At 34.8% G+C, this 14,193-nt stretch overlaps 1 protein-coding gene across 2 annotated transcripts in view; it reads left to right on the top strand.

Moving 5' to 3' along the window:
- LOC139122900 (inhibitor of nuclear factor kappa-B kinase subunit alpha-like) overlaps positions 1-14,193 on the top strand; it is a 30,967-nt gene that overhangs the window by 12,513 nt on the left and 4,261 nt on the right. For both annotated transcript variants that reach the window (XM_070688760.1, XM_070688759.1), the window contains exons 4-17: positions 387-545; positions 2,295-2,384; positions 3,060-3,184; positions 3,645-3,703; positions 4,006-4,054; positions 6,386-6,521; positions 7,126-7,323; positions 8,185-8,275; positions 9,326-9,449; positions 10,351-10,452; positions 11,302-11,351; positions 12,175-12,236; positions 12,983-13,104; positions 14,056-14,105. In XM_070688760.1, coding sequence (XP_070544861.1) covers positions 387-545; positions 2,295-2,384; positions 3,060-3,184; positions 3,645-3,703; positions 4,006-4,054; positions 6,386-6,521; positions 7,126-7,323; positions 8,185-8,275; positions 9,326-9,449; positions 10,351-10,452; positions 11,302-11,351; positions 12,175-12,236; positions 12,983-13,104; positions 14,056-14,105 — 1,417 coding nt within the window. The remainder of the gene's footprint in view (positions 1-386; positions 546-2,294; positions 2,385-3,059; positions 3,185-3,644; positions 3,704-4,005; positions 4,055-6,385; positions 6,522-7,125; positions 7,324-8,184; positions 8,276-9,325; positions 9,450-10,350; positions 10,453-11,301; positions 11,352-12,174; positions 12,237-12,982; positions 13,105-14,055; positions 14,106-14,193) is intronic.

Genomic DNA, 14,193 nt, shown 5'->3' on the forward strand with positions numbered 1-14,193 from the left:
CTTTCAATATCTTAGTCCATAATCCAATTGCAACAAACTACAGAAAGGCAGAATGATGTTACAGTATGATCTTTAGGGACATTTACTTACAACTTTTACGTTGGTGATTATCTAACAATCAAATGCCACCGGTGACAGAATTAATGAATAAATTTTATTGTGACTGTCTGGTCATCAAGGGTGATTTCACTGTGTTGTAGTAGCTTAGAATTTGCATGCTGATGAGATCAGCCGAGATATGTTTTGTGTTTTATGTTGTAGCTTTTGTTTTGGAATTGAACTTGTAAGACTGATAAACAGGAAATTTCCTCTATTTGTCATGGAAATGACGTTATTATAGCTTACTGTTTTTCCTAACTTGCAAACATACGCACTCTGTTTCACAGCTGTTAAACAAACCAGAGAACTGCTGTGGTCTGAAAGAGAACACAGTCAAAGACATAATCCGTGATATAGCGTCTGCCATAGAATACCTCCACTGTAAAAGGATAATCCATCGAGATCTCAAACCAGAAAACATTGTCTTGCAGCCTCAAGGAGAAAGGGTAAGTGCTTTACTTTTGTGCCGTGTCAGTATACATGTATCAGTCAGCTTCCTTTGGTGAAGTAGTTCATGAGAGTAATAAAGTTCTACCACTTTGACCACACCTGAATTTATAACAAGCTTGACGTGTTGAAATTCAGTTTTGAGCTCACGGTGTGGAAAGAGGAAAGAGTACATGCAACAGTCCAAGGTCTAAGACTACCAAATTATTTGCTATGACCTGTGAATTTGCCATTTCGTTTGTCCTACAGACCTTGAAACTAATGTATCTGTATTAGGATTTATTGATAAATACTTGACTTTTATTGATGCTGGTACGTACAGAGATCGTTAAAACTGAAATGATTCGGTAATATCTATCAAAAGAAAAACTCTATGAACAGTTTTGTATGGAGCTTGAAAACTGCATTTTACAGCATTCTTAATCCTTGTATCTATTTGTGAATTTTTGGATTTTTTTCATTTACATCAAATTGTCCAAAGTATTTGTAATTTTGCAGGAAAAGTTTGTTGAGTAGACTTTTATGGGGCATTGTCATGTCCTCTGTACAACTTTTGTGAACATCTTGATCTTTTGTCAGCATTTTTGAGAAAAAATGTAGATTTTTTCTTGTTGATAAGTATTAAAGTCATTATTCAGTACACTGTGCAATGACAGTGTAGATTTTTACCTAAGTTACTTGTTACAGCTGACAAAAATGTCAGTAGATGAAATATAACAAAGTACAAAGCAACATTTAAATTTGATAAAATTAGAAAATATACACAGCGAAGCCTTGTGTGTATCAAAGTTATGAAAATAACTGCCTATTTGTAGCAAAAAATGATAAAAAAATCTGCTTAACTTTGCTTTGTTCTTTTCCCTCCAAAGTCAATCAATTGATCAGTTAGTAAATCAAATTGCGATTGATAGATTGAGGACTAAAGTAGAAAAGTTAAAAAAACAGATAAGACTTCTAGCCTTTCATGAAATTGTTCATTGACAATCTGGCTGATATGCCAATAGCTTGAGATAGGCTATTCCGTATGAAAGGAGATACTACTCAAAAATAACATTTACTGTCAGATATCATGTTCCCATGCCTTTACTGTAAAGCGGGTAGTATTCAACTTGAAATTGAAAGATTTAAACTTTTGCTCAAACTTTCTGTATTAGGACATTTCGAATCATTCACATTCAAAATCAAGACTAAAATTTAGGGATCCCCTTGCAAAATTTGGTACCCCTTGCAAAATTAGGTACTTCAGAAGCAAATTACCAAATATTTCAAGATAATTGAAATTTACCCCTTTGAGCGCCAACGTCAATTTTTGTTGCCCTTATAAAATATACCTCAGTCAATTTTTATCAGATTTGTGCCAAAATTTTGATAAAAAACTGTGGCCAATGAAATGTTGTGTTCATTTGGTCTAAAATTATCAGAAAAATTACAGAAAAGTTCATAAAAATTGGTAAAATGTTGCACTAAAATTTTGGTGGGAAAAATACAGCACTCAAAGGATTAAGAAAGCAGTTACCACTACGTTATCTATATGGGGGAAAATTTCACAAAAAAGCCTTCTGAAAACTTGAGTTACTCTGCCAGCTGCAAATTAACTTAAGCTTTCCCACCCTTTGGACGTTTATTATGATGAAGTTTTACTCCTTGTAACTTGTTATGTGTATTTTGTTTTCACATTTGCATTAGTTGTGATATATTTGAAATTAAAATCTTATATTTTATGAATTTGGTTGTTTCTTTACTTTCAGACACTTTACAAAGTCATAGACCTAGGTTATGCCAAGGAACTGGACGAAGGCAGTTTATGTACATCGTTTGTAGGAACTTTGCAGTATCTGGTAAGAATATACGCTCTATCACCGTCTTTCAAATTGTCGAGGTCTGATTAAGACTCGCATAGCCCCTGGTTCATTACACAACTTCTCAATTGTCTGTAAAGGGCCTATGAAAATGGTCATACATGTACACACCAATGAAGAATTCCTAGTGGCTCTTTGACGTATACATATACATGCATTTCTGAGGGCATTTATTGCCTGTATTTGCTGGATAGTGGACAAATGAAAGTGTGAAATTCGCACTTCCTAAAAGTTAGACGAGTCAACCTTTTCCACCTTTCTGAAGATTACCCAATCTTTAAGCGTATATGTACAAAAAAAATTTCACACCTCTGTTCTGACAATGAGACAGGGCCTCATGCACAACAAAATGAGGAATTCTGTCACAAAAATTTATATATCTTTGAAATCAGTTGGAATTATGAGTCACAAGTCATTAGAATTTGATGCAACTTCAATACTCAAGATTTTCTTTCTGGTTTTAAAAAAGCTCTTTGCTTCTATATATTATTTCTACAAGAGCCTTATTCAAATGAAAATGATTTAGATATTCTAAAATTTTCAGTCAAATTGATCGACTTTCATGCATTGAAAAATGGCAATTTCTTGATATTTTGATGTGTAATTGAGTGACATGTTTCATGCTTTCCTTTCTGTTTTTTGCAATTTCTCCAGGCACCTGAATTATTTTCCAATCGAGAGTATACAAAAACAGTTGACTACTGGAGCTTCGGTACAGTTATATTTGAATGTGCTACTGGGTACAGACCGTTCCTGCCAAGCCTTCCTCCTGTGAAATGGTAAAATTTAATGTTAATTATCAACTTGAACTTTGATGTTGTATGTACTTAGTTTTGGACTGGATTACTGAGGGGTTTTTGAAGATCGATGAGCCGTACATTCCACAGTCAGGAAAGGAGACAAAAATAAAATTTCTCTGAGACTTAGCATTTTAGACATTTTCTACATCCATTATTAACCAATGCTGTCAGCTGCAAGTATATTGCACACACTGCGATATACCTGTTTTCGTATTTTCATATTGACATGCTTACCTGATTGGGACATCGATGTTACACATATGCGGAATCTTATACATTCATGGGTCTGCAGAAAATCTTTGGTTGTCTTGGACCTCCAACTATTGATTCTGTGTGTGTGTTTCTGTGTGTCTCTGTGTGTGTATGGGTGCATGTTTCATGTAACTGATGTGAAGGAAAGCTTAATTATGTTTTTGTCTGCTGTTTTACTATTTCATAGGCATGGATATGTAATGCAGAAAAGCAATGAAGACATATGTGCATACCTTGATATGCAAGGTAAGATGTAACGTCTCTGAAGGGACAGAAACTGTAACTTTTGGTAAAAAAATTCAGTATTTTTGTTCTGTAAAACAATTAGATTTTCTCATCCTTCGAAAATTTTAAAATTTTCATATACAAAATATTGTCCTTACCAACGTAGTGCGTTTGTGGTGTGGAATGTTAACCTGTGTAAAATCTAATAATCAACCAGACTGTTGCAAAATTGACAATAAACATAACAGACTTCAGTTGTTCTGTGGAGCTTTGATGATAAATTTGTAGAAAAATATGTGATATTCATACCTGTTTCATTCCAGGTGAAATTAAATTTTCGCGATTCATACCGTCACCAAATCATCTAAGTGGGTAAGTCCAAAATGTGATTTCCGCCCAAAGTTTGCTCTTTTTAGCTCCGCTGTCAGCGACGCGGAGCTTATCAAATAGGTTGATTTTCCGTCGTCGTCCGTCGTCGTCCGTCGTCGTCGTCGTCGTCCGTCGTCGTCCGTCAACAATTGCCTTCTCCTCTGAAACCGCAAGTCCAATTGCTTTAAAATTTTATATGCAGTTCACTTAAGGTGACCTCACTTCAGTTTGTTCAAATCGTGGTGAAATTTGCATATTTGTATTTTTGGGGCATTTTTTGGTGTTTTTGGTAAAGAAATCTTCTTCTCTGAAACCGTTTGTCCGATTGCTTTGAAATTTGATATGCAGTTTGCTTAGGGTGACTTCAGTCAGATTTGTTCAAATTGTGGCGAAATTTGCATATTTGTATTTAAGGCAATTTTGTCATTTCTGGTAAAAAAAATCTTTAAAAATCTTCTTCTTCAAAACTGCCAGTCAGATAGCTTTGATATTTGGTACATAGGTCCCTAGGGATGATCTATTTCAGATTTGTTCAAATTGTGCAGAAATATGCAAATTTGCATTTTTAAGGCAATTTTTGCCATTTTTGGTCAAAAAATTTATTTCTCAAAAAGTACTGGTCTGATAGTTTTGAAATTTGGTATACAGGTTTCTATCGATGAACTAAGTAATATGTATTGAATTTCTGATGAAATCTGTAATTTTGTATTTTTGGGGCAATTTTTGCCATTTTGGTCAAAAAATGTGTATTTCCAAAACTACTCATCCGATAGCTTTGAAATTTGGTATACAGGTTCCTACAGATTAACTAAATGATAGTTTTTGAAATTATGATGAAATTTACAATTTTGTAATTTTGGGGCAATTTTTACCAGTTTTGGTCAAAAAATGTGTATTTCCAAAACTACTCATCCGATAGCTTTGAAATTTGGTGTACAGGTTTCTACAGATGAACTAAATGATAATTATTGAAATTATGATGAAATCTGCAATTTTGTAATTTTGGGCAATTTTTGCCATTTTTGGTCAAAACATGTGTTTCTCAAAAAGTACTGGTCTGATAGCTTGGAAATTTGGTATACAGGTTTCTACAGATGAGCTAAGTAATATGTATTGAATTTCTGATGAAATCTGTAATTTTGTATTTTTGGGACAATTTTTGCCATTTTTGGTCAAAAAATGTGTATATTCAAAACTACTCATCTGATAGCTATGAAATTTGGTAAACAGGTTTCCATAGATGAACTAAAGGATCTTCTTTGAAATAATGATGAAATCTGCAATTTTGAATTTTTGGGGCAATTTTTCCTATTTTTGGTCAAAAAATGTGTTTCTCAAAAAGTACTTGTCTAACAGCTTTGAAATTTGGTATACAGGTTTCTATAGATGAACTAAATTTGATCTTTTGAAATTATGATGAAATCTGCAATTTTTACTTTTGGGGCAATTGTTGACATTTTTGGTCAAAAAATTTATTCTCAAAAACTACTCATCAGATAGCTTTGGTTGACATGTTCTTAGGGATGATCCTATGTGATACATTCAAAGTATGATGAAATCTTCAATTGCGTATTTTTGCAGCTTATTTTAGCCACTTTTTTCTGGCCACTGCATCGAGCTATCAAAGATTTCCACCCTTCTTCATCAACATGTGTCAAAAATAGTTATTCTCTACATAAACACAGCGGAGCTATATCGGCCGGTAGGTCGCTTGTCAAAGATATACTGTATCAATTTGAAATGCCCTTGTCCAATCATGAGCAAGATGGCTGGTCTATACAAATTTTTAATGAAAGTGAATTATCGAAGTGTGCCTCCAAAGTTAACGTTTGGCGGGTTATTTTTTCATGAGCTGTACTGCACCAAGCTGGATTTTAACAGAGTACTATCTACAGACATATAATTAATGTAAAGTTATGATGTATAGTCGCCATCAAGTTCAGTTTATGTATATTTAAGTTTGTATGCAGAGCTGTTCACAATGTTTATCTGATAGCATTTCTTATAAATTGCTTTATCAATGGTAAAAGGCTTTTATGATTTTTTTCCCCTGAAAGTTAAAAAACCTCTGTGTAGAGATATGATGAAGGGAAGAAAGAATATGTGAGGATCTGTGATTCTCAAAGTCAAGGGCATGTAAGCTAGGCCTCTAACCTTTGACCCCAACCTATGAACCTGACTAGCCCCAACCTATAAACCTGACTATAAACCCTATTGTCAAAACTTTATGTAGAGAAGATGAATATTGCAAGAATGAGGGTAAAGAATGGTGTCTAAAAATTCCACCTTCTATGGTATAATTTTCTCTAAATTTTTTTTGCGTGTCATCCTCAGGCCATTTAAAGAAGAATTGGAAAAGTGGTTGTCATTAATGTTGCAGTGGTACCCTAGACACCGAGGAGGACCTTTAGATGCAACGACAAAAAAAATTCAAGCCTATGTTTTACTTGACAGAGTCTTTGCCACAAAGGTTTGTGTCCAGAGGCTCGCTATCCCTTGCTTTTTTTTTCACAATTTTAAAACCATATTTGTTTTTTTTGCCAATCTTTACGGAAATGAGCCTGTATGACTTTGTTGTATACAATGTATTTCATGCACGATACCAAGATGCATCACATCAACGCCGATAGCTGCAACATTTAAAGTTTACGATATACATTACGACAAACATGCTTTAACTTTTATCAATTGCCACAAACCTTGGATAAAATGTTTACATTGATGGCATGTGTCCCATATGACCTTTTGGTGCAGTTCTGATGACCCCTGACCCTGATGACCCTTGACCCCTACTACTCTTTGCATGTGAGACATTTTAGTTACTGGTAACGTTTACATTTTTGCATTGTTTAAAGTATAGTGAAAGACATTAAGCTATTAAATACACAAAAATTGCTGATACTGAAACACCCTGCATTATTGCAGCCCATAGGTTAATCTGTTCACCCCTAATTCCCTGTAAACAGGTCTGCACTCACCATTGATAACAATGGGTCTGGGCCAAACCATAGTGGTGAAAAGGTTAAAGAAATGGGTGTACAATATCAGTTATTCTATTTTTTCTCTTGACACAGGTGGCTCATATTTATTGCATTCATCTTAACAAATTATTGTCCTATGTAATCTCGGAGAGTATGAGCATGCTGGCCCTGCAAACGAGACTTGCCAAGGATTCTGGCATACCCATTGAGGAACAAGATATACTTTTTCCGAAGGGAGTCGCGTATGACCCAAGAAAGCCATCCCTCCAGCTTTGGTGTGAACCAGAAGAGGTAAGGCTTTGGGAAGAAGATTGATTGACTGTTGATTGATTGATTGATTGATTGATTTCCGTGATCAAAGTTTAGATTGAAAATAGATCTAGCAGATATACCTACCAGTAAATGGTTACATATGTCTCACCTGAGTAGTAATGATTTGCGTATGAGAAAACTACAAACCAAACAAGAATGCAGATTAGTAAACATACAGGGTACGTTGAATTTATCACTAGTAAGCTAAGGAGTCATTAGGGTTAGGTTAGGATATAGCACCAGCTTGCAGTGCCCAAGAAAACCTTTTATGTTTATGTCCAAAGGTTTACGGCCACAAGTCTTCATTTGCCCCAAACCACTCTTACTGTATTGAGATAACTCTCTTTTTTCCTATGGCAAATCATGCATTTTTAAGCTGCAGTCAATATAGTTAGTTCAACATGATCAGGTAAAGTGCATAATGTAGACTCTGGGGGAAATAATTGCCAGAAAACAACATTGTGATCTTTCCTATTTTGGGCTACTTCCTTGTCACTTTATGAGAGTTTAAGCTGCTTTCTCTGTTCACAAAAAGAGGTTTTGACTGTAACTTTTTAACCCTCTTAAACATCACATTTGACTGTGCTCTGTACGAATATCAATCTCTTTTATTTGGATGGCTTCGTGTGCTGTTCTCAATTCAATGTACATTCATGCTTCAAAGTTAATAAATCCAAAATACCTCATATGGAGCTAAGGGCTTCAAGCATATAAAGTGTACTGTTGATGTACACCAGTGAAAGGTACATTTACATGTATATGTATAGCCATTCACAATTAGAGTACACAGTGTTTTAAAGCATGAATCGTAATCAGCCAGATTGCTTCTCTTTTCCACAGGGACATGAAAGTATCATATTCTTATTTAGGAAACATGCCAAACAGATTGTGTCCAATGAGAGACATATACCAGACCTTGTGCAATGTATGAGTAAGTATCATCACACCAATAGCAATTAATGCAGCTTTAAATTCAAATTGACCAATCAAATGCAGATGTACTTTGGATAAACCGATCATGGTTACGCTTGTAACAGATACTTGAATTACTGATCAGGTCACCCGCAGTTTAACTTTGTAAGTGGGAAAGTGAAGTTGCATTCTCTGTTCCAGTAGTTTACAAAAGAAATTTGCATTTGTTTACAAACGTATTAAAATTCTCCATTGTCAATTTCAGCTGTTGATACATTCACATCAGTTATTTTATGTTTACAGTGATTATTTGCTCAGTGTTTTGTATTGGATTTAAAACCATAGAAATAATTTAGTGATGAAATCTGAAAAGACAGAAAAGAATGAGTTAGTAAGTTGGAGAGCTACCAGTAGTACATGTAGCTTTTAACTTTTGATGATTTTCTTACAATTTATGTTTGAAACGTTATCATGGAAAGAGAAAATCTAACCAATCACAGATTTTAAGCGGATGGCAGTTTTTTTAAAACAGCGCCCTCACATGGGCATTTTGGATACCAAGGAGCGCCCCTTTGACCATATATGGGCATATTTAGATTGCAGGTGACCGTATACCTTTAACTACACTTTCTTTTTCTACTGCCAAAGCATGTTGAAATACACAGAACTCAGCTTGTCAACTCTCAGCCTGTACATGAGGAAATTGCTGTGTTATTGTTGACAAGTGAATACTGGTCTTGGCTGAAAATTCAAATGTAAACAATAACAGTGCATTTTGTATGTACAAAGTAGAGGCCAGGTTGACAAGCTGAGTAGTAATTGCATGCTTTGTGGAGTAGAACAAGAACTTGAATTGACACACAAGACAAAAAAGAGTGTGAAAATCGCCAAAAGTTATGTGTACTGGCCTTTCAAGCAATATTGTTGTCCTCATAAATGCATGTGTTGGCATGCTGAAGGAAACCTTTGTAACAAGACTTGGGAGAATTGAAGAGTTTCACAAATACCATTTGATATAGAAGTAACAGAAGTCTTGAAGTTTTTATTTCTTTTTACTTCTGGTTTCCAGTCTCAGAACCTCAAACCATGTTGTTGTTCGAAGATCAGAAGAAAACGTGGGCCCAAGCATTGTATTTCTGCTGTCAGCAGACACTCTGTTATCAGAGACAATTACAGGGACAAAGAGCTGCTATGTAAGTCTCAGAAAAAGAATGCCATTCAAAAGACGGAGGCCATACAAAGAAAATTATGATTTGCTGGGTTTTACTCAAAACATCCCAAGTGACAAAACAGAACAATATCTTATATAATCCTTGGAATCGAGTCGAGTACACCCATGAAATGCTCTCTGGCTTTTGTTTTAACCCTTTTAGTGCTAAAGTCAACTTTAATTGCCTTTATGAAATGTACCCCAGTCAAATTTTTTCAGATTTTTGCCATAATTTTGATAAAAATGTGTAGCCAATGAAATGTGATGTCCATTTGGTCCAAAATTATCAAAAAAATTGCAGAAAAATTCATAAAAATTGTTGAAATGTTGCACTAAAATTTTGGTAAGAAAAATTAGAGTACTGAAAGGGTTAAACGAAGAAAAGTGTTCGGAATAAATTCCCTTTCTATTTTTCTTTTGTCGAAGTAAATTTTTGTCACCTTTATAAAATATACCCCAGTCAATTTTTTTTCAGATTTTTGCCAAAATTTTGATACAAAACTGTAGCCTATGAAATGTAATGTCCATTTGGTCCAAAGTTGTCAAAAAAATGACAGAAAAATTCATAAAAATTGGTAAAATGTTGCTCTAAAATTTTGCTTGGAAAAATTGTAGCTCTCAAAGGGTTAACCTTTTGTCATCAGCATGGTTTGGTCAATTGTTGTCAGTGGTGATTGAGGACCTGTGCACTTGGAATAGGTGTGAAAAACATAAACTGTGTTCCAATATTGGTACCTCCCGTAAGTTATCTTTTGAATTTGAAGTTGTCTCAAGTTATAAACAGTAACAAAATCTATCCCGACGAAATCAATTGCATTTCAACTATTGCAAATTCCATTCGACAAGAACACCCTTGAACTTTGACCTATGGTGTTTCATTGCAGGATGAGTCTTTGGCGGCTCAATGCTAACTTGAGTAAGATGAAAGCCCAGATGATAGAAGATAGCCACAAAGTCACAGCCCTCATCGAATTTTTCAAAAAGAGGTAAGCAAAATAGATTTCATGGATCTGCCAAATTACAGATTATTTTGTGCCCAGAAAATATTGCTGATCATACAAAAAATGCAAGATGTCATCGTTATCTTATTAATTTTGATATTTGTTCACTATATGCTCTTTTTGAACACTACGCAGCTGTTTCTGTCTGCTTTATTGCTCTACACTTTTGAACCTAGAATCTGATATCTTGTTAAGAACTGTTGTATTGTTACCACAGTCTGTGAATCTATCTTATGCATTTCTAAGAAGGAACATTCATTTAAAAAAATCATTTCATTGCATACGCCTCATTTACTCATTTTGAAACAAAATACCTTTGTGACCCAGAAAAAGATCAAATGTACACCCCATCATATATTGATAGGGCTACGTATGCAACTTCTTATCTATTACCTACACTGATGCGCCCTCAACAGAGTGAAATGAAATGAAATGAAGGCTCAAAAAGGCCAGAAGGCCACACTGTGTAGTCAATGAGGAGCTGTGAGAGAGGCTGTGCTTATATACCTCGACAACATGACATCAGTGCAGCAATGCACACTGTGGGTTTTACAGTAACCTTCTCCTGGTAGATTGCATTTGTCCTGCACATTATGGTCGCTTGCCTGTCACACATGAATCTGTTTTTAATAATGGGATTTGTCAAGGAACATAAATGTACAAGTATGTGCAAAGTTTGGCTTTTCAGGAATGCTCAGGTCAGCTGACAAAGCAGTCCATTCCTCAAACACAACAATTATCAATATTAATGTTTGGCTGTTTGCTTACAAACTTTTCAAACTTTCACCAACGTTTTCTCTTCTAACCAATTGCTACCTGCATCTTTCATTTCAGTCATCAATTTGATTTGGAAAGCTACAAGACTCAAGCTAAGAGTGGAATTGGTAAGTTTCAATGTACATTCTACCTCCAGTGCTGGGGCCTTCCACCAAGAAGTTTCCAGCCGACTAAACTTTATTTTTCAGCCAAAGCAAAATGCCATTGAATAAAAGCCCTAAATAATCAGTGTGGACAGATTTAGTTTCGATGGAGACTGGAAAGATTTAGGCTAAACTAGAGGCACATTGCTTTTGACATACGTAGTAATCGGTTTATTTGGAATATTGGTCAGGCCAGAGTCATTAAATTCTTTTTTTTTTGGTACTCAAAAATTTTGAAGGTATGCTGGGTTAGATGGTTCAAAAGCACACACAAAGATTTTATGCACAGGAGCTTTATATGTACTTGATTTTTCCGCATAATATGAGTGCTTACTCAAGTATGAAAGCAGAAACTCTTTTTCACCTCCATACTTTACACTATCATGTGACTTGCTGCAAGCATTGGCACATTTTACAAAATTTGTAAACAAGTAATTCTAGGCAGAAAAGATATGTGATAAATACCTATTCAAATACACTGTGTGTGTTTTTTTTTCATGAAAACCTCCAGAAAGCTATGCATGGGGATGCAAAACAAAGAATTTAATAATATTTTGGTCTTGTGGTAGCCTACCTTGTAATGTCAAACCTGTTGATAAAGGTCTATTCAATAATCAGCAAAGTTACAAAACTTCGGTAACGCAGTTAGGTTGGCAGATGAGCGGCATTTAATTATTTCGATTGCAAAACCAAAACTAATAAACACTAAATATGACAATGTTTGGCTGATTTTTAGTCTATGTTTAATTACATCTCTCTTTTATTTATTGATACTTTTCACCGGCAGCTTCTGACAAACTCTTCAGATCTTGGGAGAAGATGGAGGAAGATTTAGCCAAGTATCAGTTGGTATGTACTGTAAAATCATAATAATGATAGTATAGACCTACATATATTGTATGAATGTTGTCCTAGTAACAATGTCACAACATTCAGTTATCATTTGCAGCATATTTTGTCATGATGTCATGGTTTAAAATTCCAAATGACAGTGTGATAACATTTACTGATCATTGATCACATGCTCTGTCATGTTGCAGTGCTTTGAAATTTCAAATGGACTGGCTACAGTATGAAATATCAGCCAGGGTCACCTAAATGTTGCTGTGAAAGCTATAGTGCATGATATTGAATTTCTTAACCCTTTGAATGCTGTAATTTTTCCCACCAAAAACTAAATGCAACATTTTACCAATTTTTATTGATTTTTCATAATTTTTTTTGCTAATTTTGGATCAAATGGATATCGCATTTCATTGGCTACAATTTTTTATCAAAATTTGGCAAAAATCTGAAAAAAAATGACTATAATTTATAAAGGCAACAAAAATTGACTTTGGCGCTCAAAGGGTTAATACTCATCATTTGATAAATTAATCATTGTCAGATTTTCACGCTCAGGGACCACTCCAGAGGGGTTGCTGAACAACTGTCTTTAGTTTGTCCTTTGGTTACTGGTTGCGAATCACATGACACACCACACAGCATGGACGATTCCGTTTGTGCAAATAATTTGAGTTTGTTGGTTTTGTATAGAGAACAATTGCCTTGTTCACGCAATATTTTTGAGTTTTGAAACTTTTTCATGTTCACAGGCAGGTAAAGTCAGGCAACTTGAAGAGGCGGCTATGGGTATGCAGGGGAAGATCATGGAGCTACAGCAAAGTCCCTTCAGCAGAATCAAACAGATTGACGCACCAACTGAACTCATTTCTATGTAAGTACAGACGATGTGGTCAAATCACGTCTATTTAGGGACAGACCATTAAATCTTTGGAAGTGAGGATGGTCACAATCAGACTGTGAATATTTTTTTTTATTTTACGATTGTAAATTTTTGAAAATTTTTTCCATGTGAGTCTGAATTTGCTAATTTTTTTCTACGTACACTGTCAGATTTATAATTTTTTTGCGTTCTGATTTATTTTTGTTTTTTTTGCAAACTCGTCTGAAGATATTTTTTCCTAACTTTTTGCATTGAAATTTGTTTTCTGTTTTTGACCACCCCCCTCCCAAGATCTCAGTGGTCCATCCCTTATGCTCTTCAGTTTTCATTTTCTCACATAGGAAAGACATACTGCCAGATATTCGTACAGCTCTGTTGTTCTCTATGGATGTGTTTGACCTTAACTCTTTGAGTGCTGTAATTTTTCCTCCAAAATTTAAGTGCCACATTTTACTAATTTTTATGAATTTTTTCTGTAATTATTTTTGATAATTTTTGACCAAATGGACATCACATTTCATTGGCTACACTTTTTATTAAAATTTTGGCAAAAATATAAAGAAAATTGACTAGGGCATATTTTATAAAGGCAACAAAAATTGACTTTGGCGCTGTAAGGGTTAACTCTTGAAGCACCATGATTTGGCCAAAAGTCATCAATGGTGTGTGTGGACACATGTTTACAGGGAGTTTTGGTGAACACATTAATTAACACTGCTGTAGAGGGAAATTTGACTAACAGCAAAATGCTTAAAAAGTTCAAATGTTCAATTTTAGTTGTGTTCTGTGAAAATATAAACAGTTTGCTAAAATGTCTTATCCTCAAATCAAGCTTCTTTTTACATTGTGAAAATGGAGATTCATGAAATCCCGTAATTTAGCTTGTGCCTTCACTCTAATATATTGAGCAGAATATTTAGAAAGATTCTTCCTCTTTTCTAGTGAACATGAGGCACAAAGGTTGTTTGACAGACTTCGGAGGACAACTAAAGGTAAGTACTCTGGTAAGCAAGAAATGACTTTAAAAAAACCCACAAAATTCAAAGCTTTAAGTTTTATGCTTGTTCACTCATAGACCCT

Source organism: Ptychodera flava, chromosome 22 (assembly GCF_041260155.1).
Source record: "Ptychodera flava strain L36383 chromosome 22, AS_Pfla_20210202, whole genome shotgun sequence".
NCBI classification, from domain to species: Eukaryota; Metazoa; Hemichordata; class Enteropneusta; family Ptychoderidae; genus Ptychodera; species Ptychodera flava.